General features: G+C 42.4%; 1 protein-coding gene across 3 annotated transcripts; it reads left to right on the forward strand.

Annotated features, from left to right (window-relative positions):
* The first annotated feature begins 1,490 nt into the window (after positions 1 to 1,490).
* igsf5a (immunoglobulin superfamily, member 5a) lies at positions 1,491 to 22,884 on the forward strand. Of its 3 annotated transcripts, none has more exons than XM_062406970.1 (9): positions 1,491 to 1,580; positions 2,406 to 2,484; positions 3,779 to 4,093; positions 9,818 to 10,108; positions 19,866 to 20,003; positions 20,314 to 20,338; positions 20,441 to 20,538; positions 20,676 to 20,740; positions 21,893 to 22,884. In XM_062406970.1, exons 1-9 carry the CDS (start codon positions 1,545 to 1,547, stop codon positions 21,998 to 22,000), a joined length of 1,155 nt encoding a protein of 384 aa, XP_062262954.1. In that variant the 5' UTR covers positions 1,491 to 1,544; the 3' UTR covers positions 22,001 to 22,884. The 3 variants fall into 3 exon arrangements, with proteins under 3 accessions (XP_062262954.1, XP_062262955.1, XP_062262956.1); XM_062406971.1 differs by having other exon boundaries at positions 20,444 to 20,538; XM_062406972.1 differs by lacking the exon at positions 9,818 to 10,108.
* Positions 22,885 to 26,871: the final 3,987 nt, after the last annotated feature.

A 26,871-nucleotide genomic window follows, 5' to 3' on the forward strand; every position in this document is an offset into this window, starting at 1 on the left:
AACAACAATTCACACAACTTAGATGACACACACTCGTGAAAAATTCACTAGTACATTATCCTACAGTGACCTCTATTGGTCAGAAACTAAAACATCACTCAGTTGTTATGATTATTGGAGTTCAATGCAGAGCAACAACTGCTCTTCACACACAGCAGCCTGTGTTAAACTCAACAGTGGAGAAGACATTGATGGTGAAAGAGTTGTTTCCACTTTGTTCATCAACCAGCTGCAGGACAACTGCCCTGGAGATAACCTTTAAATGAAATCACTTTGAAGCTGGAGGCACTTTCTTCTTTCCTACCTCCTGCGGGGTAAGAGGTCAGAACTCACTTCTACAAAGATGCTGTATCGAATAGACTATTTAAACCGTTTACACTGAAACTATAATTGAGACCTTCCCAAAAGGGTTCGGAGAGAGCAGTGAAATTGAATGAGTTCATCACAATGACTTTAATGGGTTGGAAGAAGCTTTCTGGTGTGTTACTTTGAATAGGTAACAATACAGCTTTATAAAAATACCCAGTTACTAGCTCCTTTTTTTAAACCAGGGTGGACACATGCAAAGTCTGGAACAGGAAAACCATTCCACTCATATTAATAATGTTGCTGCTCTTTGTTATATCTCACTTAATGTCAATATAAACATGATAATATAGGTTAATAAACGTCTCAATATATGAAAAAAATGGGCTATTTAGGTTTTTATCAATTACATATATTTATTTTTTAACAATGTTGCCATGGTGTTTTCCCAATATATAAGTGAACTGAAGTAAATCTGGTGTTTCCTTGATGACCACAAATCGGCCTTTTAGTACAGACCCCTGGTTTGAATGCACAAACCAAACAGAAAAACTAAGAAACAGATGGAGGGGGACTTATAAAAACATTGCTCCAGGCTTATCCTGTGTGTAAAGAAACAGGGTTCTTTTCAGTCCTTAAATATATATATAATGAAAGAAGCATAAAATAAAGTACAAAACAGAGCAAGCCAAAGACATCTTAAGGTTTAATTTATTCATTCATCACACTCATCTAAACTAAAGCATCTTTATCTGTTAGCATGTAAACATTTGTGAAGGAGGACTGAAGACAAATCGCAACTGAGGTTGAAGGGACTGTCATTGAAACACGTTAATATCTAATGTTGAGTAGTAAATATCTACTCTTTCTTTCATTATAATGCTATCATTGAGAAAATATGTTTTTGTCAGCTTAAAGAAGAAACGTATTTCGACAGATTTTCTTTTTCATGCCAACTTTGGTTGTTGAAAAATAAATACGTGGTTCACAGTGTGGCCTGTCAATCAAAATAAGCAAAAATATCCATTTAGTTTCGAGCAATAAAAACATGAACTGATTCACAAACAATATACGTCATCCTCCCACACACACTGGGACTCAGTATCACCATAACTCTCTGACAGGTGTGCTGTGTCTATAATGGGTTGGCTCTGGCGGCCAGACCTGAACCTTGCTCCCTGTCCCAGCCACAGGTGGAGTCGCGTTGCTCACCTGCCGTTCCAGGAAATGAGGCTTTGATGAAGTCCACACAGCTCCGCTGCCGCTACCACACAGTGAGTTTGTTTAACTTAAGTTGCTGAAGAATTGTTTTTCACATGAATACAGAGGTTTCATCATCTAATTAGAGACATAGGTTTTGATATCAGCACTATTAAAGGATGGAAAGAATGGTAAAGCGTTGTATGAACAGACGCTATGCACCACCCGGACAGTGGTGAGGAAGTAACAATAAATTCAGTATGGTAATAGAAGGGATAAAAGTGAATAACGTATTTGTATTTGTTTTTATCTATTCATTCTTACCTGCATGTTTTTATTTGTGGATTACTTTGTAACTATGTCTACAAACCTGCTATGCATATATAAAGATATTATTAAAAATAAACAAAGACATAGATTTTACATAATTTCACCTTATAATTCAGTGCATTTACATGCATCTAACTTCAGCAGATTAAAACCATATGATTACCATTGAAATCTTCACCATATACCTGCCACTTGTCATTACAATCCCTCAGTCGCTCATGTCCTGGAATGACCGCCCTGAAAAGCTGGGGATGTATTTGGGGCGATCACACTTCGGCCGAGTGCCAAAGGCGACACAGTCAAGTATAGCTAAGCCTTCGACTCATTTGACAACAAAACATTATATTTAAGAATGTGCTCGGCCAAAACTGTTGAGAAAAACCTCAAACAAAAAGTGTTCACTAGGTTATTTTTGATTAGTAGCAGGAAGAGGGGACATCACAGCCAACATCTATACAGCCACTTATTATCCATCTCCCGCTTTTCATTTAAATCCGTTTTTTCAGGACATTTTGGACGACAGTAGATTTGTTGGATATTCAATCAGCTGTCTCTCTTATCATCATCAGGACAACACAAGCATGACCGTCTCCTGGAAATCACTGCCCACGTTCCTCCACATCTGCTTACTCCTGTGCACCACTGGAGGTAAGAATTTATTCTTCAAATAACAATCTGCCTGATAAGGTCAAAACCGAAAGAGAGTCATGTTTGTCCAGCAATGTATTAATTAGTTGTCCAAACATTTACTGAGCAGTTTCCTATTTGCTGTTCATGTCAAGTAAATCTTTGTATTCAATACTGCATTTTTTAAACGGATTAATTTAATGATCACAGCTTTAAAAGCCCTGGGAGATGAATGGTGTGAGGATTAAATTGGGTCCTTGTAGGGAAATTATGTGAAAGGAGAAGGTAATTCAAGTACAAGAGGTTCTTGTTCTCACTTTTTTATCAGCTGATCTTTATCTGACACATGAAATGATTTTGAAGTGTCATATTTTTAATAAATCAATTCTGACCTGTGAGGTTCTTCATCATCAGGAAGAAGCCTCGAATTAAAACTTTCTTTCCACCACACGGGGTCCGACAGATTTCCTTTCTTTCATGATCATTACTAATCATTACTCCTAGATGCTGCTTTGAAGAAAAAAAGAGCTGAACAAACCAAACTGTACAATCAGTTGTTCTAATCTAAATGTAACCACACAATCACACACAATCTCTACCTCAGGATTAAACAGTCGACATGTGAGGGATGGATGTTGTGTTTGAGTTTCAGTCTTGTCAAAAACCAACAAAACACAACCAATGCCCTTTGTGATATTGACATACCTTGAGCAAAGTCAAACATGTCTCAAGTTATGTGTTTCCACAAAGCGTAGGTCATACCCAGTGCCCTGACTCAAGAGCTTGACTCTCCAATTGCATTCCATTGCATGATTTACTGATGTTATTGCTTCATCAGCCGTGAAACCAACTACTCACATGGGCTGCCTATCACTCACTGACGACAGGACAGAGCAAAAAAATTGAAAAATAACAGATTACACCCGTCATTCTGTTTGTTGTGAGACCTAATATTAGCTTCATGTTATACTCAGCAGCAAACCTTTATTATATTCATTATATAACGTTGGAATTTTTGCATATAAAAATAATAGAAATTAATGAATGGAAAATCTAGGCCAGCTCAAAAAACAATAATTAAATAGAATCAGACATAACAACACAGTGGAAAATAGCTCAATGATCAGTCAAGAACAATGTGCATTTAAACCAAGTCTCAACTGTTAACATCACAAGAGGACGACAAAGATGCACTAAACAGGAAGTATGGAGGTGTGTGCTCTCATGACAAGAACCAAGGAATGATCCTTCAGTCAGTTTCTTCTGTCGATACATCACGGCTGTCGTGCTTTACATTTCATCTCTGTATGTTCAGCGGTGATCCAACAGTTCCAGCTGGAGCCTGCGAACCAAACAGTGCTGCAGGGCTCTGATGTCAAGTTCAACGCCACCGTGCAGGGACAATGGCTGTTCATGACCTGGAGCGTCGGAGATAATTTGGTCCTCACTGTCCCTGTAGAAAGCAATGGGACCTCATCCTTACCACAGTTCTCTGCCAAATTCTGCTCAACTGGTGACCCCAGCTGTGTGGAGTTCACCATCCACAACGTCAACCGCAGTACCAATGGGTTGGTCACCTGCAGCGTGCAGGGGGCTTATGGATCCAAGACTGCACAGTTTAACGTTCAAGGTGAGGGTCACAAACAAATATCAGGCTGCACATATATGTTAGTACCTCCATGAGTGTGTGTGTGTGTGTGTGGGGGGGGGGGGGGCTGAAATATGATAGGCCTCTCAATTGTCCCTGTCCTGTCGGGGGTCTTCTTTAGAAAAAAAAAAGGCTAGTCACTTACTTACAATAAATATGACTGTAGGAGCCACATTTAAGTTTATTACTATGAACAATGTACGTAATATCCACATTTTTTTCTCTATTTGTGTTTGCAATTGGTAGCAAGTAACCAGCTCCACAGTTGAGGAGGGTGCCCCTATAAGTTGTGGGGCATGGTGCATGGTAGGAGAGAGAAAGCGGTTGACAGCAGATACCATATTTGACCTCAGCCTCAGCGCTGTGAAAGTGTCAGCTGGCGAATCAGCAACGCTCCAGTTAAAAACTGAAACCACTGCTTCTGATTTTCGTGTCAGGTTTATTTTGCACTAAATTCAAAGCAACAGTAAACAATGCGCTCTCCCTGGATCTCTTCTTGGTAACAAGGCTGCTAGTCCGACTTACTGCACCCAAACTCACTACGTGGTCAAAACAATATGACTTTGGAATAGGGGTTAAAGGGAAACTCTTTAGGAAACAACTTCAGGAGTTTTTGCCACTACAGTGACAATTTGTAAATATTTTTTATTTTCAAAGCTTTCTTAGCAACAATTATAACAACAATGACAAATTGACATAGCACCTTTAAAGGGTTTACAAGTCACATTGATTAAAAACTATTCATAAATAAAAGCAATACGAACAATAAAAAGAAGACAACATTAATTAAAAGCAAATAAATACAAATAAAAAGAATAATAGCAATGATCATAAAAGGATGTAATAGAGACGGCATCATATAAAAGCAAGTGATTAAGAAGTGATTTAAAAAAAGTAATTGCATCTGCAAATACTGAGACCCTCTGTGTAAATGGTGGCACCTGATATAGAGAAATCCTGGATTCACCACTGAGTACATGTCTTTCACTGTGTATGCAAACAGGACGTCCCTATCAAAAGCCACTGATTTGGAGTTGTCTGCAGTCTGCTCTCGCTTAGACATTGAATTCTAAAAGGATCTGACAGTTTGAGGAAGGTGTAGTTACTAGGATGCACTGTGGGGGGCAGCAGTGTGCTCTTTTTCAACTGTGCAACCTGCAACCTCTTTGAAGAATATAATCACATTTGAAGCGATGTAACATTCAACATTCAGCCTGAGCTTTCTGGTGCTGTGGACATTGTTGTTGTAGAAGAATCAAAGTGCTCATGCTGTACTTGGCTCAGCAGGGAGGGAATGGTAAACACCAAAGAAGCTTCAACAATATTATAAATTTCAGAAGGAAAAAATTACAATGAATATGCACATACTACTCACACACATACACACATGCTTGCCTGTGCTAAGTGGCCTGTGTGGGGCTCATTATCTTTCCATCACAATTATTGGAAGGCGGTGTCAGAGAAACTGGGGGCTTCCTTGCATCAGGGGTTGGGGGGCCTATAATATAACAGCTTTTTGTTCAGGGAGACTATAACTATAATTGCTTTTGTTATGGGGGGATGTCGATTTAGTTAGACGTTAGCAGCCAGTATCAGCGAACTGGAATTCAAACACATATAAAAGTGAACCAAATAAATAAAAACAATCTAAGGAAAAATCTTTGATGCATCTTTTTCAATTTTATAAAGGCAGCATAGGGAATTATAAGTGGAAAATAAACCCAAGAGAAAGCAAAAGCTTCTAATTCCCAGGGTGTCCATGTGTTACATCCTCGACTAAAATCTTTCATCAGGAAAATTACAAAGAATCCTGAAAGAAGAAAATGGAGGCAATAATACTGTGAAGCATCAGACCATAGATATAAAATGTAAACGTGCTGTAGATAGTTTCATTAATATTTGACTGAAGTGATGAATATTACTTTGCAAACATTGCTTTATGAATTGCCCTAAAATGTAAACCTTATTTAATTAAATCACCCTCCAGTTATTTGATTATTCACACTAACCCAATATGATAGATAATAATAAAATGTGACCCCTTAAATTGAACATATATAATAAAGTTAGTTAGATAAATCGATTTGATGTCGTGAACATATATGTGTTCACGACATCAAATATAACATTGGAGAAAACCTCTGACTCCAATGTTTGGATCCGTTACTCCCCCTAAATCAAAACTGAGAATATTGTATTTCTCCAGAGGGAAAATACCTTTCCAGCCTTTCCATTCATCAGTAGATCAGCTTCAACCTCTGGATTGGTCAGAGGGATGATAGTGAGCACATCCCCAATAAATAATTGTCTCTCTAAGGTAGTTTTATCAACCAGCCACAAACCAGTGCACTTTCGCAGCAGTATATAGCAAATCCAGCAAAAAACCACACATGCCCGCTGCCCAGCGTGATAGTAATCTGAAGGTGATCTCACTGTGAAACATCTGGGCCCTGCTCCCCGGCTGTGAAAGGATATTGATCGTGTAGGTGCTGGAGCTCTATCTCATGCTGCTGATTAGGACCTCCATGATTACAGACATATTCTCCTTGCATGGAGCTAATGCTAATAAATCCAGCTAATAGACCTGCCAGCTGGGCACATTCATTGCTTTTCTGCAAGACTGGTGTTAATGGGGGACACTGACAGTTCAATAGCAACAAGAGTTTAACAACAAACTACAGACAGGCTCATATCATATTAAAGTATCATGATAACAACTGCAAGATTGTTCCATCGGTTCACCTGATGTCAAGGTGATACCTTCATATCCACACTAACAATACAATGTACGGCATTATCCAACGTGGGAACACATCAATGATCTTATTGTTCAACCTATAGAAAATCATTAGCCATGCAGCAGCAGCAGCAGCCATGTGTTTATCTGCCCCACAGTTAGATTGAGTTTTGATATGTTTTCCCTTGTGATTGTGTATTGTGTTATTTCAGGCAGGGCACAGAGGTCACACTTATCTAAACTGACTGTCATCAGCTGCTTTATTCATGCTTCACCATCACTGCCCCATTCATCAGCCTTGTGCCTTTATCCAGCTACAGTCATGCAGGTGCAAGCAGTGACCTGAATAACCTAATTTCTCACTGGATATACTGAGCTCAAACCTTCAAGCCAACACATATCATTTGCCACTGCAGCACCTTCCATACAATCTTTAACTTATGCACTGTTTATGCAAGTTTAAGAGGGAATTTGTGGTTTTAGAAGAAACTGCTGCTCTAATATTTCTCACCAATAATTCAAGAATGTACTATGTTTATGTGAATATCAATAAACGGCACGTTCAAATCAGTTTTAACATGGTCTCTACAAAAGGTCCATGGCTAGCTAGTATATGCAGACTGTATGTTCACAATTTGTGCTCCACATGTAGCATGACAATATAGGCTACATAGATTGATTATCCTTTTTTGTCCATCTTATCACACAAACAGAGGCCAGACCCTGTCAAACACACAACACCCAGCAGTGACAGTTGCTACTGCTGCAGCCACAAACAGAAAATTAAAATCTGACTCAACTTTGTGGCCTAAACATTAAATTAGTACTGAGTACTTTGTTTTAGAAAGTTTATCTTCAAAAATGGGAAACAATAACCTACCAAAACTATGGGAGTCTGGAGGTCTGGCCTAAAATAACAAAGGTGAGGAGGTCTGGGCCAGCCCACAGGGACAGTAGGACCTAGAGCTTCCTCCCCTAAACTAATACACCAAGAGGTCAGCCTATAGAGCCCGAAAACTGGACTACCATACCTCCAGCCTCAAACAGAAAGAAACCCAAAGAACCATCATCATCATTATAGTCATCAAGCTGCTGCTGTTGCTGAGAGAGAGAGCGAGCCTTTTCTGCCCTCCCTTACATACCGGGCAGGGCCACAATCAGCTGATCCGTCATACCTGAGGAGAGCAGAGCAACGAGTAAAGGGGGAGGGAAGACACTAGCTACGTTGTCAGACTCACAATTCTAGTCAGAATGTGAGTCTGAGACCGCTCCATTGGGCTGTGATTATGGGGCGTGTTTCAACTGACCAGGAAATAAAATTCCTCTTCGCTCAATTGGATAGACCTACAACCAATCAGAGCAACGTAGTATGTGACGTATGTTAAGCAACGCATTGTGAGTTATTTACTAACGCCGGGTTCACACCGGACGCTGAAGCGATGCCGAAGCGACTCTTCAGCGCAGCGTCAAGCCTTAAATAACAGCTGGCTCCCATCCACTCCCATGTGAAACCTTTGTGCGGGTCACACCGGAGGCTGAAGCACCGCGCTGCGCCAAGGCTGCCTCGCTTGATGCGAGCGTATCGCACCAGGAAACACACTGAAAAATGATCTTAAACTATATTGATGACATATTTTATATGATATAAATGATCAAATATGCATCCCATACTTTGAAGTCCCCTTCTGTTGTCCTGGAGTTTTAATTTGACCAATGACATTATTAAATGTCCCCCTCTGCCCATCCACTACAGCCACAAGTGGTGATACAGATAAAAAGAGAGAGGGGGGGGGGGCTACGTATTCTCCACATAGGCTTGAGTGGAGAATACGTAATTTACCCTCGACACCCGACATTTAACGGAGCAAACAGCGGAGAAGTTCTTCAACATGGATGACATTAAATTAATAATTGAAGTGGAGAAGTGCAGTGAGTTGTATGATCCTCGGAACATGTTGTATAAAGACAACACCAAGAAAGACAAATGTTGGGACGCTGTTGCTTAATGTTGGAGCAACAAGTAAGTATATGCTTTTAATCTACTGGATCGACGGGTGATATTATTAGCGCTGCCCGGCGGTTCAGCGTCGCTTCAGTGTCCGGTGTGAACAGCCAAGCGCCGGCGCGATAGGGATTAGCGCGGTGCTTTGGCGTTGCCTCCACGTTCTGTGTTCCTCTTTCAAAATGAATGCGCTGTCGATGTCTTCTAAAACAGACTCAATGGCAGCATCTACACATCTCAGCTCTCCAGCGGCAGGCATGTTTGTTGAAAACGACCCAACCCAAGGGCACTTTGATGACGTGGTTGATTACTTTACCGTTGATAATCTGTCCATCATCGTATAATGATTTCGAACCGGGCATAATTTCTCCCCAACGGAGCGACTCCAGACCGAACTTCCCGACCTCAAATGTTGTGGGCGGGGCTAAATTCGTCTGGCATCCAGGCTAGGAAGACACAGGAAGGTGGTAGCGCGTAACCTAAACTTTAAACTTAAAACTAGTCTGAACACATAAATATAAAAACATCTTAAACTAAGTCATAAAATTAATGCATTAACACAACAATAGTAAAACAGCAATTTTTTTAACGCACACACTAGGGATTAACTAAAATAAGGGACTTGAGATTCAGCTGGTATAATAGATGCCTGGGAAATGTTAATTCCGACAAATAACATAGACAGAAATAAGCAAACTATTAAAAGAAACTGAAATCTAAAACCCACGAGCTAAACTACAAGGATAGGACAGGGCTAACGTTACATGGAGACAGGTTTCTTGATGGTGTCTAACTCAATCAAGAACTTGATTGATGCACAGACGCGCAGGCAGATGTGTCACACAGCAGCAAACCTAGTGAGCAGGAACCCAATGGTAGCACTCCCTCAGACCATTGGGAAAGATGCTTGAAAGAAGCACTGATTCTCTGAACTAACCTCTTCATTGTCCCGGTCACTGTCTCTCAGAAAGTGGCACAGTCAACATCCTGGGAGGGAACGTGACCGCGGACCAGGACCAGCAGGTGGAGTTCCAGTGTGTTACTACTGCTTGGTTCCCCATACCCACAGTAAGCTGGACCCAAAACAGTAACGCTATAGACAGCAGCCTGTACAACACCAGCAGCATGGCGGATGGTGACCTCTTTAACTCCACCAGTGTGCTCAAGTTCCAGGCAGTCAAAAACACCACAGTGGAGTGTTGTGCAACTTTGCCAGCGCTAACAAACCCACTGTCCAGCTCCGTCTCCTTGGTGGTTGGTAAGAAAGTCAACCTGTCACTTTCTGCCTCTATGCTACATTCAAAGTTTGGAAAAAGGGAGCTAAATTAATTGTGATTTCATTCTTTGGTTCCCTGTGTTGGTAATATAAAAAACAACACAAATTCATATAATACCTCCCATTACAACGGAAATCCAGCTGTCCACTACACTACACAATCTCAAATCTACATCATTGCCAGAGAACAGTTCATACACTTTTTACTACACCCATGAGATACTTTCTTGTTTTTTGGAAGTAATTGATTGATTAATAAGATGATTAATTATGTCCAGTTGTGACATGGGGTTGTAGTGTTGTGGTTGTCGTGTCACAGCAAAAAGGTTTCCAGTTCAAGGCAGAGTTTGGCTTGGGTCTTACTTCATGTTTTCATGTTCACGCCGTGTCTTTGTGGGTTTACTCCCATCACTCCGGCTTCTGCACACACTCCAAAGACACATCACAACAACAATGGTTGTGTGTCTCCTTGTGTTGGTGATATGGTGGTGGCCTGACCGGGGTGTATCCCACCTCTTTCCCAATGTCGGCTGAGAGCTATGGCTGGGATCATCAATGTATAAGCACTGCAGATAACGGATGGATGGAAGAATTGTCTCGAAATGGCCACAACAAACATCCATCAGGTGGTGAGACTCGCCTGTCAAAGAAGTGATGGACTGAGAGATCCACCAATGTAGAGCACCAACCGTCACATACACATAGTTAAAACATATGTTGTGCAATAATGCTTAAAAAGTGATACCATCGAATTGTGTGCCTTCAGGCATTCTACAAAATTGGTTATCAAAATAAAATATAAAACATTAATATTTCGAATATTAATATTAGATCATAACTTTAGTTGGTTAAAGTTCTCGCGGGGCACAACGCTTCAAAGAAGAGAAAAGATAGCCAATTTATTGAATAAGATCAGTCTCATTTAAATCTAGTTCGATTAGAAATCTCAATATTTACTATAAAAGATTATATAATGAACAGTGAAGGTTATGGATTTCTTAACAGTGTAAGGGTTGGCAAAATTCACTTATGCAATATTAATGACAGAACATTTGTGAAAGAAAACATTTATTATGAACATAATAAAGTATAAAAACACAAATTACTAAACAAACGTTCTAACTAACAAGGATGTGTATATGAATGTGTGTGTGTATTCAAATTAGGGGGGTTCTCAAAATGGTGGCTTGCCAAAAGAGTAACACCTTCCTGTGGGCTTTTAAGATGGTGGTTTGGCCCACTAACGTTAACATCCCCCCCCCCCTTTTTCTTCTCAAGTGGGGAAGGAGATAGGTAAGGTGAAGACTATGCGTGTGTCTGTATAGATGTTACATCAGAGAATGCAAGAGTCAGAGAGACCTACAAAGGAAGCCTGTGAAGGGCCTAACTAACAATTACTTCAAAATAACTTATAACTACAATACCACGTATATATCAAACTTATAAACACACAGAATCGAATAAACAGTCTTGCTTAGTCAATTATAATTATTAAGCCCAGTATGTTAGCAGTCCTTAGAAAGGGAGAAAATTGCTGTCCCGTTTGCAATTCGTTGAAGTCTCCGGTTGGTCGAAAGGTTTCTGCCTTAGCGGTTCTGTTGAGCTGTGACGCTCTGTTGCTTGTTCGAAATCCTTACGTGCAGGACATTGAGTCGCTGCCAGGAGTTTGGAGAGCTTGAAGGAAGAGGAGGTTTCCTTGAGAAGGTGAGTTGGAAGTTAGAACTTTGCGTTCCTCTCTTTGGATGCGAAGAGAAGGGTTGAGCTGGAGAAATCAGGTTTCTCCCTCTCACCCATGAAGGAGGAGAAAAGGCCGACAGGCTCACTCCTTGAAGAGTTGTGGAAAAGAGGCTGGAGCAGCCTTCCGCCCTCAGAGGGATTGGAGAAAGACATTGAGTTTGGGGGAGAAGTCCCCTTATATTGGCCCTGTGACCTCACGGGTCCTGGGCCAGAGTGACCAATAGGAGTTGACTTTTGTGGCTCCTCACACCTATGCGTGAAGTTTCTGAAAAAAAAGGAGCCTGTTGCCCACTGGGAGACGGAGTTCCTTGACTTTCTCAGAACAAAAAGAACATGTTGCATCTTGGGAGATTGAGTTAGCGCCAGACATGCTGCATGCTTGTTTCAAGTTTTGACTGAAAGGAGGCCTGTGGTTTTCCCAAAAACCATGTCCCGACATATATCATCAACAAACATCACTGGCCTAGTATTTAAAGAAGACGTGAAAGTAGGTAACATTTCTGCTTTTGTCTCAAGGCTTAATCCAAGGATGATGCAGTGTTCAACACCGCTCTCCTGAATGAAACCAGGATGTGCTCACAGGCAGCAATGACCATATCTGTCTGAGCTTGAGTTGATATCTGTGAATATTCTCAGAGATCCAGGTCCTGGTATCTCCAGACATGTAGGTGGTGCTTAGGGAACTGTTTCAAGAAACAAGAGCAAGTCCAGCTGCCTACGTAGACTTGAACAACGTCTGAAGCTTGAGTTGATATTCCAGACAGGAAGAAAGTGCTGCAGCAATGATGTTTAAGAGAGTTTAGTGGATGGCAATGGGGGGGGGGGTTATGGTGGGTTGGAGACACTCCTGTATTAACCCCATCAGTCAGTTGTGTGACTGAAACCTCAGACTGGTTCAGTATGTTATGTCAGGCGTGTTGGTTTATCCTAATTATGAGAAGATGAGCCGAACTCCGTTTGTTCAATCAAGTATTTATTTAGAAAGCAATGAAAGGTAACAATCAGCAAAGCAATGGGCATCCAACAAGTCGCATCAAAACACGAGACCCATCAGAACGCATCAAACAGCCGGCGCCTGTCTATTTTATAACAGTAGATCTTGGTTCTTCCTCCTCGAAAGTGCGCAGGCGTAGGCCATCCTCTTGGTATTGGAATAAGGAAGTGACAAGGAGCCACTCCTAAGACCTTGACACAGCTGATGGCATGTGGGCCAATGGTGTTTACAATTGAAGAAAAGATTATTGTGTTCTTGCTATATCAAAACAATATTCTGTTTGTACAGACATTCAAAACAATTTAACCAAAACAACGAAACAGAACTGTAACGCAGACACATTCTAATTTTCAAGATTACACACTAGGAAGGAAAAGGTTATTAATCATTTGCGTGAAGGCCTTATCTGGCTCAAACTGCTTCTATTTTTATTCATTTAGAGTTGAGTCAGACAGAGAATATAGGTAAAATATTGAAATCCTAACAATCCCTCTTTTCACACCATTTAATGGTGTGAACCACTTACTTGGGATTTCCATGTACCCCCAACCTTCATCCCATCCAGTGCAAACCCGTCCTCATCCTCATCATCATCATCATCATCGTCAGCATCACCTTCGTCCTCAGCATCTGCATCACCAGCATCAGCATCCTCAGGATCAGATCAGCTGGGTGGATGAGGCATGTTTTCCTCCATCAGAGCCATGGTCATGAGTCTATTTAGCAATTTCAAAGTCTGCAGCCATGTCTTGTCATGGTGCGTAGGGTGGAGAGGGCTCCAGCCACTCAGCCACCAGGGGCGGTTTGGTTTGGAAAAAATGAATTTCAAGAAATTCCTATCATAGTGCACAAATCGGTTCTGTGTGACCATAATGGATGTAATTGGAAAGCTGTTCAGATATCAGCTCCTGTCAGATCTGCTCAAAAAACAAAATTATCACGACGTCAGTGCGATTTCTGTTTTAGTCCATTTGTTCTAGTGGGGTTTAAGAGTCAATGATCTGGATCTTAGCCTTGTGAAGTTCCTTTTGTGGAATTGATACTCGCCGTTTGTCAGGTTGGAAGAGGTGCAGTTGTCACTGAATGGGAGTGGGTTGTGGAGACATGGAGCCCAGATTCCAGAGTTTGAAAGGAAACAAACAGAAAAGTGATTAATATACTGAGTTGCGTAACTGAGTTTAAAGTTGATTATAAAAACTTATATTTGCAAAGGGAAATAAACAATTAATCAAAACAAGACATACAGGTAGACCCTTCTTTTGTGGTCAACAATTTCTTTAAAATTTTGAGGAGTAGTAGCCAAATAAGTGGACAATAAAAATAAAAGATTCAAAAAGTGGCAGAAGAGTGACAGAAATCTTTGGCATTTCATAAAATATTTAATGATGAACAAGCTGAATTTCAATAAGCAGCAGATTGGTCAGTGTTTGAGTATTTGTGTTCAAACCATTTTCCAAAAGTCATCGACTGCTTCATTACATGATATCACATACAAAGGACAAATGTGTGAGACAGCTGAAAAAAACTAAACAAAGTTAATAAAAGTCATTCTGCTACACTTTCCTTCATGATGAAATAAAAACAAAAAACATAAGTAGAGCTTAACATCTTTCAAATTAAGAGTATTGGATGTTAAGATACCTCTCCTTGAACCGTCACCTTATCGTGGTGGAGAGGTTTGCGTGTCCCTGTGAACCTGAGGGCTGTGTTGTCTGGAGCCTTGTGCTCCTGGTAGGGTCTCCCATGGCAGAGTGGTCTCAGGTGAGGGGCCAGACTAAGAATGGTTCAAAACCCTCAATGAATATCGACAAAAGAGGAGATGGGACCCAGCCCGGAGGAAGCCCGGGGCCCCCGTCTGGAGCTAGGCCCAGACGGAGGGCTCGATGGCGAGCGTCTGGTGGCCGGGTTTGCCACGGAGCCCGGTCGGGCATAGCCCGAACAAACTACGTGGCACCCCCCCTCTCTTCATCTCATGGGCCCACCACCTGTGGGAAGACCCGTTGGGGTCGGGTGCGCAGCCACATGGGTGGCAGCGAAGGTAGGGGGTCTCGACGGACCAGACCCGGGCGGCAGAAGCTGGCTCTGGGGACGTGGAACGTCACCTCGCTGTGGGGAAAGGAACCGGAGCTTGTGAGGGAGGTGGAGCGCTATCAGTTAGATCTGGTGGGGCTTACCTCCACGCACAGTCTCAGCTCTGGTACCGTACTCCTGGATAAGGGTTGGACTTTATTCTTCTCCGGAGTTGCCAAGGGCGTGAGGCGTCGGGCGGGTGTGGGGATACTCATAAATCCCCGGCTGAGCGCCGCGGTGTTGGAGTTTACCCCGGTAGACGAGAGGGTCGCCTCCCTGCGCCTAAGGGTTGTAGGGGGGAAAACTCTGACTGTTGTTTGTGCGTATGCACCAAACAGCAGTTCAGAGTACTCGGCCTTCTTGGAGACCCTGAATGGAGTCCTGTATGGGGCTCCAGTAGGGGACTCCGTAGTTCTGCTGGGTGACTTCAACGCCCACGTGGGCAACGATGGAGACACCTTGAGAGGCGTGGTGGGGAGGAACGGCCTCCCTGATCTGAACCCGAGCGGTCGTTTGTTATTGGACTTCTGTGCTAGCCATGGATTGTCCATAACAAACACCATGTTCGAACATAAGGGTGCTCATAAGTGTACCTGGTACCAGAGTACCCTAGGCCGAAGATCAATGATCGATTTTGTGATCGTGTCATCTGATCTGAGGCCGCATGTTTTGGACACTCGGGTAAAGAGAGGGGCGGAACTGTCAACCGACCACCATCTGGTTGTGAGTTGGATCAGGGAGTGGGGGAAATTTCCGGATAGACCTGGTAAGCCCAAACGAGTAGTGCGGGTGAACTGGGAACGTCTGGAGGAGGCCCCCGTCCTAGGTATCTTCAACTCACACCTCCGGCGGAGTTTTTCTGGCATTCCTTTGGAGGTTGGGGGCATTGAGCCGGAGTGGGCGGTGTTCAAAGCCTCCAGTGCTGAAGCTGCGGCGGCTAGCTGTGGCCTCAGGGTCTTAGGCTCCTCAAGGGGCGGTAACCCTCAGACACCGTGGTGGACACCGGTGGTCAGGGAAGCCGTCCGATTGAATAAGGAGGCCTTCCGGGATATGATATCCTGGAGGACTCCTGACTCGGTTGCAGGGTACCGACAGGCCCGAAGGGCTGCAGCTGCTGCCGTGTCGGAGGCTAAGCAGCGGGTGTGGGAGAAGTTCGGAGAGGTCATGGAGAAGGACTTTCGGTCGGCACCAAAGTGTTTCTGGAAGACTATCCGGCACCTCAGGAGGGGGAAACGGGGAACCATCCAAGCTGTGTACAGTAAGGATGGGACTCTGTTGACCTCAACTGAGGAGGTTGTCGGACGTTGGAAGGAACACTTTGAGGAACTCCTGAATCCGAATAACACGCCCTCTATGTTGGAGGCAGAGCTCGAGGTTGATGGTGTTTCATCGTCAATTTCCCTGGTGGAGGTCACTGAGGTGGTCAAACATCTCCGCAGTGGCAAGGCCCCAGGGATTGATGAGATCCGGCCAGAAATGCTAAAGGCTCTGGGTGTTGAGGGGCTGTCATGGTTGACACGCCTATTCAACATCGCGTGGGAGTCGGGTACAGTGCCAAAGGAGTGGCAAACTGGGGTGGTGGTTCCCCTGTTCAAAAAGGGGGACCAGAGAGTGTGTGCCAATTACCGGGGCATCACACTTCTCAGCCTCCCTGGTAAAGTCTACTCCAAGGTACTGGAAAGGAGGGTTCGGCCGATCGTCGAACCTCAGATTGAAGAGGAACAATGCGGTTTTCGCCCCGGACGTGGAACTACAGACCAGCTCTTCACTCTCGCAAGGATCCTGGAGGGGGCCTGGGAGTATGCCCATCCGGTCTACATGTGTTTTGTGGATCTGGAGAAAGCGTATGACCGGGTCCCCCGGGAGAAACTGTGGGAGGTGCTGCGGGAGTATGGGGTAAGGGGGTCTATCCTCAGGGCCATCCAATCCCTGTACTCCCAAAGCGAGAGCTGTGTTCGCGTCCTCGGCAGCCAGTCAGTTTCGTTCTCAGTGGATGCTGGTCTCCGCCAGGGCTGCGCCTTGTCACCAATCCTGTTTGTGATATACATGGACAGGATATCGAGGCGTAGTCGGGGTGGGGAGGGGTTGCAGTTCGGTGGTCTGAGGATCTCGTCACTGCTTTTTGCAGATTACGTGGTCCTCATTGGATCATCGGCCTGTGACCTTCAGCACTCACTGGATCGGCTGGTGGCCGAGTGTGAAGCGGCTGGGATGAGGATCAGCACCTCTAAATCTGAGGCCATGACTCTTAGCAGGAAACCGATGGATTGCTTACTCCGGGTAGGAAATGAGTCCTTAGCCCAAGTGAAGGAGTTCAAGTACCTTGGGGTCTTGTTCGCGAGTGAGGGTACTATGGAGCGTGAGATTGGCCGGAGAATCGGAGCAGCGGGGGCGGTATTGCGTTCGCTTTACCGCACCGTTGTAACGAAAAGAGAGCTGAGCCGCAAGGCAAAGCTCTCGATCTACCGGTCGATCTTCGTTCCTATCCTCACCTATGGTCATGAGGGCTGGGTGATGACCGAAAGGACGAGATCACGGGTACAAGCGGCCGAGATGAGTTTTCTCAGAAGGGTGGCTGGCGTCTCCCTTAGGGATAGGGTGAGAAGCTCAGCCATCCGTGAGGAACTCGGATTAGAGCCGCTGCTCCTTCACTTAGAAAGGAGTCAGCTGAGGTGGTTCGGGCATCTGGTAAGGATGCCCACTGGGCGCCTTCCTTGGGAGGTGTTTCAGGCACGTCCAGTGGGGAGGAGACCTCGGGGAAGACCCAGGACTAGGTGGAGAGATTATATCTCAACACTGGCCTGGGAACGCCTCGGGATCCCCCCGTCAGAGTTGGTCAATGTGGCCCGGGAAAGGGAAGTCTGGGGCCCCCTGCTTGAGCTGCTCCCCCCGCGACCCGACCCCGGATAAGCGGATGAAAATGAGATGAGATGAGATGTTAAGATAATTGGTGAAACAAAACATCAAAAGTTAAACATATAAACGAACAAACAAACAAACCAACACCCAAGCCTCCTTATGATCTCAACACCAGTGTCAAGCTGTAAGGATTCTGGCCTTCCCCAGATGGCTTTCCGACTCCCAAACACTCTTATCTCCCTCCTTTCATCCTGTTGTGCACGTACAAAATCTTTCTATCCCACATCTCTTTCCCTACTTTCTTTACCACTCAAGTTTTACATTATATTATCCTATTAGAGCAAGATATTACTGAATTGAAACCTCTCGCTCTTACAGATCTTTCTCCTTCCTAACCCTAACTTTATCTTTCTAGTCTTACTTCATCTCTCAAACCTTCAGTCAACATTCTTTCACTTTCTTTGGCAAGTCCTTTACACATATACCCTCACATCCATACATATAACATACATTCAAATGGCAGGCATATATCGCCTCTAGTCTAGTTTTTGTATTATTTCTGTCTCTCTCAGTCAGACATTTCCCTCTCTGTCTCAGTCAGCAAGCTGACCTTGACTCTTTTTCCTCTCCTCCTCCCTAGTTTTCACAGACACACTATTTTATTCATACTAGTTCGTTCAGAAAGAACTCCCTATATTATATAATCAATATTAATTTATAATTATTATATTATTATATAGTAATTTCCTCTTCCAAAGTCTTTATTCGTAAACAGCCTTCCGTTATTTGTGCCCAATTGAAAATATGTTGTGTCTGACTATTAAAGCTCCTCTCTCGTAAGACCAGGCCAACCCCTACCTCCAGAATCACAATCATATTTGTATGATCTCGGCGTCTTAAATTTAGGACCGATTTAAGCAACGGTGGTTCTGGCTAGTCAAGCACCTCACTTTTGTGTAGGCTGCTCAACTTCCTCCAGAATCCCACACTAACTAACTTAGTTTGCAGAGATGCAACATTTGCTAAAGTCGTCTTTCTTCTTTTAGTCCTGATCACCGGTGTGTCTCTTTTCCAATCTGAATTAGTTTTAAGGATTCGTGCGTCACAGACTTATCTGTTGCGCCAAGACTCTGCACTGTTTAGACTTATTGCTGTTACAAACAACCTTTGTTCAATCCCTTGATTAACATTGCTTTGCCGTAGCCTTTCATTGCCTCCCAAAAACATTACTCATATTATTTTACCTCCTTCTCCTCTCCGCACACTCAGAATCCATAACTAAACAGAATTTGTTTTCTGCTTACCTTTTGGTTTGAGTATGTGGAGAATCGATAGGAGCAGCCTCGGACCTTGGGGGTCTCCGGTCTTTCTGGTCAAAAGATTCCTCCTCAGGATCACGTCGGTAAAAACTTCTCTTAGGATCACGTCGGGGTCACCAAATTGTCAGGCGTGTTGGTTTATCCTAATTATGAGAAGATGAGCCGAACTCCGTTTGTTCAATCAAGTATTTATTTAGAAAGCAATGAAAGGTAACAATCAGCAAAGCAATGGGCATCCAACAAGTCGCATCAAAACACGAGACCCATCAGAACGCATCAAACAGCCGGCGCCTGTCTATTTTATAACAGTAGATCTTGGTTCTTCCTCCTCGAAAGTGCGCAGGCGTAGGCCATCCTCTTGGTATTGGAATAAGGAAGTGACAAGGAGCCACTCCTAAGACCTTGACACAGCTGATGGCATGTGGGCCAATGGTGTTGACAATTGAAGAAAAGATTATTGTGTTCTTGCTATATCAAAACAATATTCTGTTTGTACAGACATTCAAAACAATTTAACCAAAACAACGAAACAGAACTGTAACGCAGACACATTCTAATTTTCAAGATTACACATTAGGAAGGAAAAGGTTATTAATCATTTGCGTGAAGGCCTTATCTGGCTCAAACTGCTTCTATTTTTATTCATTTAGAGTTCAGTCAGACAGAGAATATAGGTAAAATATTGAAATCCTAACAATTATAATGGTATAAATCTCTTTGAGTGTTCTGTTCTGAATTCCGGCCTTTCCTCTTGCTACAGTTCCCAAACCTCCTACAGTTCCCAAACCTCCTGACTGGACTGTGCTGATAGCTGTGGTCGTGTCTTTTGGAGGTGCTGCTTTGCTGGCTTTACTCATCCTCGGAATCATCTTCTGCTGCAACCGCAGAAAAGAAAAACGTGAGGCTGTCACTTCTAACACAACTCAAACCACACACTAAGATATGTCATGGTACTAATTTGTGTGCGGCTAGCTAGTGCTGGAAAATATTCATGAAAATGGGGTCGCAAACAAACATATATTCTTACATACAGGGCAAAAACGCAAAAAAGTTGATGTTACTGATTCTTTATCAAACCGGATACTGTAAATCTAAAGGAAACAGTGGGAAGAAAGATTAAGATCAGACTGAGTCAAACTGTTTTTTGAGATGAACAGTTGTGTACGTTTTGTTTACATTCATTTTGGTATCTCACAATCCCCATCCAGAATCCAACTACCAAGACGAAATGAGGTGAGAACAAGAGAACATAATTTAAATACTCCACCCCTCAACAGCTTTGGTCGGTTTCTACAACCAGTTAAATACTGTGTTGTGATTTATGTGTGTTTGTAGCAGGAGGGTGAGGACACAGAGCCAGCTAAGTACAGTCAGTGAAGCTGCACTGAGACGGGGTCAAGCCAATAGAGGATTTGAGCCAGAAGGTCAAACAAGTAAGAGCGACGGGTGAAATAACACAGACAGAAGTTCTAGAAGTAAATCTTTACATTTCAATTCAAGTTTAAAAGTTGAAAGGTGCACTCTATCACATGTTACCAAGCCAGGTCCAAACTCTTGTCTCTGTCCACAGGTGTCTCTCCCAGTGAACTCACTGACAGTGGCTCTTACCAGGCAAATGGCCCCATTGCTTACCAGGTAGGGTTTTGGGGTGGTTCTGTAATACACAGTGACAAAACACAATACAAAGTAGAAAATGATTGTATACAGCAGTGTACAAAGACCCTTTAAGACCCTCTCCAATAGTGAAGACAAATTCTCTTGATCGTCCCCTGGTGGCTGGCTACAGTATAGGCTGTAAAACACCTCCCCAGCCAGAGGACATTAAGGGCAAAACTACAAAGTACATGTAAAATAAATTCTAAATTTGGTTTTAATTACTTATTTATTGCTATTAAAACAGGGTGAAACATGATTGACTGCTGAGACTGACTCGCTATTAGTTGGGCGCGTGCATAGGCAGGACCTTGATTCCCTTTGGCTCCATCAATGAACTGCACTTACTCTGGGTCCAGATGACGTCATCGGTGCAAGATGGCAGCATTGGTTATTTAATTTCTAGGTAGTGGGAGGAAGTGGTAACACGTCGTCCATCTTTATAGTCAGTCTACTGCCCAACATGACCGACACTACCATCCATAGTCCCCTTATCAACATGGCTATACAATCTCTACATGGTTATTTTAAACTGGCACTTTTTTTAAAGACAAAAGGGTTTGGCAGCACGCCTCCAAATCATGTAACTGTAAGCCAGTTCTTTACCATGCACTCCCTCACTTTGCACCCACACTGCCATCCACCACACAAAGACACCGTGTGGCAAACGTTACCACAGCTCAGAGGTCATGCTGGATTGTGCCATCAGAAAGCCTGAGAGATTATTTGTATCGACCCCTTTTCATTGCTCCTGAAAATGAAATAAACTAAGTATCAGCCACGTGAATTGATCATGTTTAACTACGAAGCTGCTAATCATTTAATGTGTCATTTATCAAGCATGGTACGTACACAGCATGAATAATTCAAAGCTGATCATTCATCTCATTTAAGTAATGTGAATAACAAGGTAGTCTGTACAAACATGGAATTAATTACAACGTTGTAATATATCATTCTGCTCTATCTCAGTTGAGCAATATACAGTAGTAACATATTTCATGTGTTATTAACACTGTTTCGGGAAGGGGGGGGGTTGGGGGTAAGTGTGCACTGTTTTAGCAGCAGCTCCCATAGTGAGAGGAAAATCGGATGCATTATTGATGTGACATTTGTTTTGCCTTTGATTTGTAGATGCCTGATATCCTCAACGGTGAACAGACAGGAAATGGCTACAACAGTGCCCAACACACTTTGGACGGATCAGGCTTTAGGAAACACAGACATCTCACCTTTGTATAAGGACAGAAAGAAAACCACAAAGAACTTGAACAGCAGCCTGAAGTCAAACTGGACTGCAAATGTTGAAGAAAGGTGGACGAAGGCCTGGATCTGCCCAGAGCAAAGACTGATGGAATAACATGGAGTGGATGGAGTCCCAAGTTGAGGCTGATATTGCAAAACTACTGGGTATTACTCAAGTTAAGTTGCAGTAGCAGCATCATAACAGATTAGCACTGACAAACATGACAAACAACTACAGCAGCCTTCTGATGCTGCTGCATAAAATGGTGAGTTTGTTCTCACAACGGACTAACAGGACTGGGGCCATACTTCTTTCAGCCCTGTTTATCTAGTTCATGCTAAACCATATCTTTACATCGAGATAATTATTCAAAAGTCACCATGTTAGTCTTCTTTTGTCTCTAAATGTGTTATAATCTAATACATGTAATTGCCTGTTCTGTGACTGGCAGCTTATTTTTACAATGTGATAAAAGAATTATATATAAAACACTGTAAACTTGTAAATGTTTCAAACAGTCCCTATGAGGAATTACACATTTATGAACTGTATAATATGGTGTAAAATGCTAATTTAATTTATATTTTATAATTGAGCCATATGTCTGCATAAACTTGTATGAAAATGTAAATAGAGGCCGGGCTTCTGCTCCCCTTACAATTCATGTGGGACCCTCTACAGCCCCATTGAGATGAACTAGCTATATTGAATGTTTCCATCAAATCCAGTGAGATCAGTTGTTCACAGATTGATTCATAACTCAATCTTTATTTTTCAGACCATTCTGATCTCTGTCCAAGTGTCTGGAGACAGAGAGTTTGAACTTTCTGAGACAAAGATATTGAAATAAACACACGTTCGACCTGGTGGTGGCACTGTTGAGCTAGTGCAATCATTACATTTTTAATTGAAGTTCTGACTCAGATGTGTAACCTTTCAGATTTTCCTTCCTTCTTTGATGTTTTTCTGAACTACTGAAGTATTTTAGTGAGGAGGAAGCTCAGAGAACCTCCAGGTGAACCAGGGAGAGGGGTTGGCCCAGCTGAGAGTAGTTAGCCAATGAACTCTCCCTGGATTCAAAAGGCAGCACAGGAGCTGCTGGAGAGGAGAGAGTCACATGAGGAGGAACACAGGAAGAGATGCACATCAGAGAAGCTCATGAAGTAGACACTGAACTGATTTAATAAAGTATGGTGCTGTGGGTGCCTCTGTGTCAATAGATGATGCCACCAGGGTCTCATCAAAACAGCCAGAGACATGTTGCTTTTCAGCATACTTAATTAAAACATGTGAACATACATGAACTCAAACAAACTAAACAATGGAAATAAATGTAGTCCTTGAATGGTTTTCATTCTGTTGAGTCAGCTGAATTCAGAAGACCTTTTCCTGGCTCGTAAACAAACTAAGATGAATGTTCGGATGCACCAGCAGGGCAACAGCTAACCCACGCTGAGCTTTAGGATCAGATACAAACCAGTGATGGCATCACTCAGCATAGATCAATTAGCTGATAACATAATGTTTACTGTGCTGGGACAGAGATCATCATTATCTTTCTTTGCTCATTAGTGGTTTAATTTGATTTCTTTCCAATAGGCTCTGCACATCTGAGATGAGGTTCAGAGGGTCGGCCTCTTGGTTAAAAGTTTATGAATGACTGCTTCAGCCTTGAGACTCATGTTTGACCAATCAGCAAATTCACAAGTTCTCTGGGTTCCTGGAAAAGACCCATCCCTCTGATAAGTGTTGAGTTCAATACATTGTTACTTGATAGGGAACATTAACATGTCCTAAATGGGCGTAATAGTGTTGATGTCTGTACCTTTACAGTAAATAAACAAATCTCCTACTCAACAATCAACATTGACAACAGCTGACGTGAAGGATGCGGGGCTTATGACCTGGACCCAATCACCTGGTGGCAATCAAGACAATGGTAAAATTTGTGGGAGCTGCGGAAAGCAACGACAGACAAACCTGATTCATTCAGTGACTACCTGTACTACTCAAAGCTAATATGACCATGTACACCTGGGTGTGTTGGCAGAGACAAACATAACCAACAACTCACTAAAACAGAAAGTATCTGATTGTGGATTTTTTGCCAGTCCTACAAATGGAACAGTGGATAAAAACTCCAGTCTCTGGTGGGACAGTGGTGAGCATTCATCACCCACTATTCACCCAACGATGACCACAGCTTAAACCACTGAGGGTAAAGCTGTGTAGCTACAGTGTGCAATCTTAAAATAGCCCCAATGGACATTATACCCTTGGGCTTTTAAATTGCAGCCTCAGCTTTTCTGCTGCATCTGGAAGCAGCACTTATGAGAGTGCTGGTTACTGAATCAAACAGTAAAGCTGTGAGATGCAAAACCAAAACAGTGACCTGAAAACCCCCAGGAAGCTTTTAAGAGCTGAGGATAGCATCAGATTGGAGTGGTGCGTGTCGAGAACTATACCTAAAAGGCACAAACTAGATTTGGGACATTTTTATTTGACTTTTTAGTTTGGTCCATGATTCCGGCCGCTAACATGGAGTAGGCAGGGTTCATGACCTACTGGGTTCTGCAGGCAGCCAGCTGGTGGCAATTTGACTTCACTTTCATGAAATCCATACAGTCTATGGTTTTTAAAAGAACACGGAAAAAATGCTGTAGTGGAAAAATAACTAAGTATAATGGTAAATGACGTGTGGTTGAAACCTATTTTACAGTTGAAGCATAACTTTTTGCATACCTGTCTAAGACTCCATGACCTGAAATGTTTATGACCTGAAACCTGTATGACCTTTTTATATACTTGTATCACCTTTCCATTAATTATTGACTGTTCCAAAGAATCCAACGGAAATGTTTGCAAATCAGTTCCCTGTGTATTAATTCATGTCTCAAACTGCGCCTACAGAACCAGTCTGAACTGGCTCAGGCAACTTTAGTTATCCTATAAGATCCTTTCATTTGACTGTTCTCCATCTTCACTCTGAGATCCCTGTGACTCCCTGTGTTGATCCTTTCTGCAGAAAGACCCTATTAAAATACACGTAGATAACTTTGTTGTTCCAGCCTCTTGTATTTCCAGATTTCCATCACAATTTATATTAAGAACAATCCTGAACATATATCAGTGACAACATACGTGATTAATGTGTATGCAGTTCGTCTTTTCAAGATTATTTAGGGCATGCTTTGTTTTATACATCGGATATTCTCCATCTTGTCCTATGTTCTAAAATAAAATGACCTCTGGAAAAATACTTTATATTAACAAATAAATTATATCATGCTTATCTAGAGGAAAAACTGAAGAAATGTTTTCATTGATGTTTCTTTGAACTGATCCTGATGATTAATTTTCTCTCTTGTATTATAACCAAAGACAAAGCATCTACACATGATATCAGTGCATAGGTCACAGTATATCGGACTTTGGAGTTGATTTAAGGAGAATGAGACACAAAGTGGAGTGGAAGAGGAGAAAGTTTCAGAAGATGAGGATAATGTCAGCTCTCCTGTGGTGCAACCTCTGAGTCAAGCTCATTCACAGATTCACTTTGATGCAGTCGACAGCTGTGTCAGCCTGACATGCTGAGGATGTTTGTCCTGTGTCTTAACAGGGAGTGAGGTTCCTGCTGTAAGAACCCTTCAGGTCCAGGAAACCAAACACACAATCTGATTACCTGCTCTGTTTATGTATCCACATAGGAAATCACATCAGTGTCAGTCACATTGTCCTGCATTTAGCTTCTCTTATATGGGATAAACAGCATAAATATGAAAGAAAATCCTCTCTGTTCTTCATTTCATTTTCTTTATTTGACAAGATACTTTTACATGTCACGCCTGTTTATGTAACGGCTGCAGTTTGTAACATTGTAATTAGATCATGTTTGTGGCAGAGGAACAGTGCTCTCCTGGCTCTCATAAATACTGTACAGATAATTACTTAAGCAGCAGGCTGGCAGTGGCTGAATGAGTTAATGAATAGAACCAGTAAAATGAATAAATATAGCTGTGGTAATTGCTATTGATAAGCCATATATATAATGTGACTTGTCTAGCCATGCATGCTTTCAGGGCCCTTCCCTAAGCAGATTTACGATTACATAAGAAATGTCTTGCAAATGAATTTCCCAAAGCAGACCTAGGTCATCAAATGGGCCCTGCAGGGAGCTGGGATGGCACATCTGCCTCCTGCTGGCAAGACACAGGCCTGCAAAACAGAATGGAAAGTAAATTGCTCGAAGCCTAAAAGACAGGCTTCTATTGTGTAATGCTGGCTACAGCTGATGATTTTCTGTACACAAAGGAAGCAGTGTCACCTTCAACATCAGATGCATGTTTGTTTTCTGAGTGAATTCTTTCTATTCTTCCTCCTTCATGCAGGTTAGATTTTGAATCTATATATTAAAATTGTTCAATGTCAATTTCAATTTTGAACTATTGTAGATTTTATTTTTATGTTCTTCTCTCTTACAAATGTCAGTGTGATGCACTGATTTTCAGGGAACGTTACTGTGCAACACATTAAGGTTGGTTAGATTAAAGTTGCCATGGAGATGATTCAAGCGTCTTAAGCTGCACAAGGATTTATCAAAGGGAGCAAATTTGCATTGCTGCATTTACAATACTCAATGCATAATATACTGTAAATATTATACTTATTATTATTACTATCAATATTACTATATAATATATATATAATGTTATAATTATCAGTATCATCATTATTAGTGTGAATGTGTCAACAGTACTGTTTTTTATAACATTATGGTGCAATTTATGCTGACTCTTCTCATTAGAGAGGCAAACACAACTGATTTAGATGCTACCTTGTGTATTATGGTGCACTGAGCAAGCCGAAT

The sequence above is a fragment of the Platichthys flesus genome, chromosome 15 (genome assembly GCF_949316205.1).
Source record: "Platichthys flesus chromosome 15, fPlaFle2.1, whole genome shotgun sequence".
Classification (NCBI taxonomy): domain Eukaryota; kingdom Metazoa; phylum Chordata; class Actinopteri; order Pleuronectiformes; family Pleuronectidae; genus Platichthys; species Platichthys flesus.

Coding starts and splice junctions, on each gene's coding strand:
- igsf5a (XM_062406970.1), top strand. CDS start 1,545: ATGAAGTCCACACAGCTCCGCTGCCGCTACCACACA. Junction 10,109..19,865: donor CTCCGTCTCCTTGGTGGTTG/GTAAGAAAGTCA, acceptor CTCTTGCTACAG/TTCCCAAACCTCCTACAGTT. Junction 20,741..21,892: donor ATGGCCCCATTGCTTACCAG/GTAGGGTTTTGG, acceptor TTTGATTTGTAG/ATGCCTGATATCCTCAACGG.